The 1,703-nt window shown below is 42.7% G+C and overlaps 1 protein-coding gene across 1 annotated transcript in view; it reads right to left on the minus strand.

The window, feature by feature from the left end:
- The window catches only part of LOC101855973 (sodium/calcium exchanger 3), a gene marked incomplete at its 5' end in the record, with an annotated part of 35,431 nt that extends 34,680 nt beyond the window's left edge, over positions 1-751 (minus strand). The window contains 1 exon segment of the mRNA XM_035972012.1: positions 530-751. Within this exon segment, the coding sequence (XP_035827905.1) occupies positions 530-751 (222 nt within the window).
- Between the last annotated feature and the right edge of the window lie 952 nt (positions 752-1,703).

Below are 1,703 nucleotides of genomic sequence, written 5' to 3' on the forward strand. Positions count from 1 at the left end.
GAGAGAGAGAGAGAGAGAGAGAGAGGATAATACTGTTGCTACTGCTCTGCTATTGATGTTGTTGTGGAACTGTGCACAGAATGGTGGTAGACAGATAGATAGATAGACAGACAGACAGACAGACAGACATACAGACAAATAGAAAGATAATATATCGATAGATAAACAAACAGACATAGTACATATATCGATATAGATAGATGGATAAACAGATAGATTGACAAACAAGAAGAATAACAGATAAACAGATAGGCAGACACCTCAATCAACAGAAAGAGATAGATATATTAGACAGACCGAGAAACAGGGGAAAAAATAGACAGACAGACAGACAGATAGACAGACGCGCGCTCATATGACCTTGTGCAGTTGCGAGCGCCGTAAAACCCCATACTATACAGATAGACAGACAGGCAGACAGACATGCAGACACATAGACAGACTGACAGACACAGAGACAGGCAGGCAGACAGACAGACAGACAGACGGACAGACAGACAGACAGAAAGACGGACAGATAAAATAATACCTTGACACTGGCGATTCGCCTGATCTCTCCGTCTGGGATGGAGTAGATACAGATGGCGGAGATGAAGAGCAAGTTGAAGGCAGCTGAGCCTACGATGGTTCCCGGCCCCAATTCGCCGGCCTTGAAGTCGTTGCCCACGATCTCAATGACAGACAACATGATCTCTGGGGCGCTTGTGCCCAGAGCCAGGAGGCTGAGGTTCGCAACCGTGTCGTTCCACACCTGGACGGACGAGAGAAAAGAATATGTGAGACATCGTGGTGAAATCAGGCGCTCGTCAAAATAATGAAATCGAAGAACCCCGCGAGATTTTTCTGTCCGTTGGGCATTTTTTTTTTATCGAGTTTTGGTTTTTTGACTCAACACCTTTGAGGTCCATTTAAAAACACATTTCTGTGTGGAATTTACTTCAAAATGTTGATTTAAGGAACAAAAATGTAAATTTACAGTTTCTAAGGACTGTCGACCTTTGAAAGTCACTAAAATTTGGCTGCTATTATCTCGCTACGTTTTCCTCTAAAATCAGGCGACCCGCCACCTCCTTCAATCGCAAATATCTCGGCTTCTGTTACTGATTGATGAGTATATTTTTATCACCGAAAGCAAGACAAATGAACAGGCTTTAAATGATAGAAATAACTCCACATGTCCAAAAATTGACGAGCGTCTGATTCCGCCGTTTCGTGACACAAATAGTCACTTTTAAGCCCTAGCGGGCTATCCAGAAAAATGCTGTTTTGAGAAAATCGGAGGTAAAAGTTTTTGCCTTTTGTTCTGTTTCTTGAAGAGACAAGGAGAGGTTTTCTCTATAAGAAAACAAAAGGTCGCTTTTAAGCACAAGGGGGCTATCGCGAAAAACGCTGTTTTGAGGAAATAGGAGGTAACGTTTTTGCCCCTTGTTCAGTTTCTTTAAAAGACAAGGAGAGTTTTCTCTATAAGCAAACAAAAATACACACCAATGAAACCAAACTTCTTCTATAGGTAGAAAGAGCAATGCCCGCTTTTGGTGTAAGTCAAGATTTCTGGAAATCCCCAAAATCTGGGTTAACCCGCTTGTCCTTAAAAGCGACCAATGACAACACTCAGGAGGACTCCGTTGTTTGCTGGTTGTTGGCTTTTGTGTGTGTTTGTGTGTGTGTGTGTGTGTGTGTGTGTGTGTGTGTGTGTGTGTGTC

The sequence above is a fragment of the Aplysia californica genome, unplaced genomic scaffold, assembly GCF_000002075.1.
Source record: "Aplysia californica isolate F4 #8 unplaced genomic scaffold, AplCal3.0 scaffold00557, whole genome shotgun sequence".
Taxonomy (NCBI): domain Eukaryota; kingdom Metazoa; phylum Mollusca; class Gastropoda; order Aplysiida; family Aplysiidae; genus Aplysia; species Aplysia californica.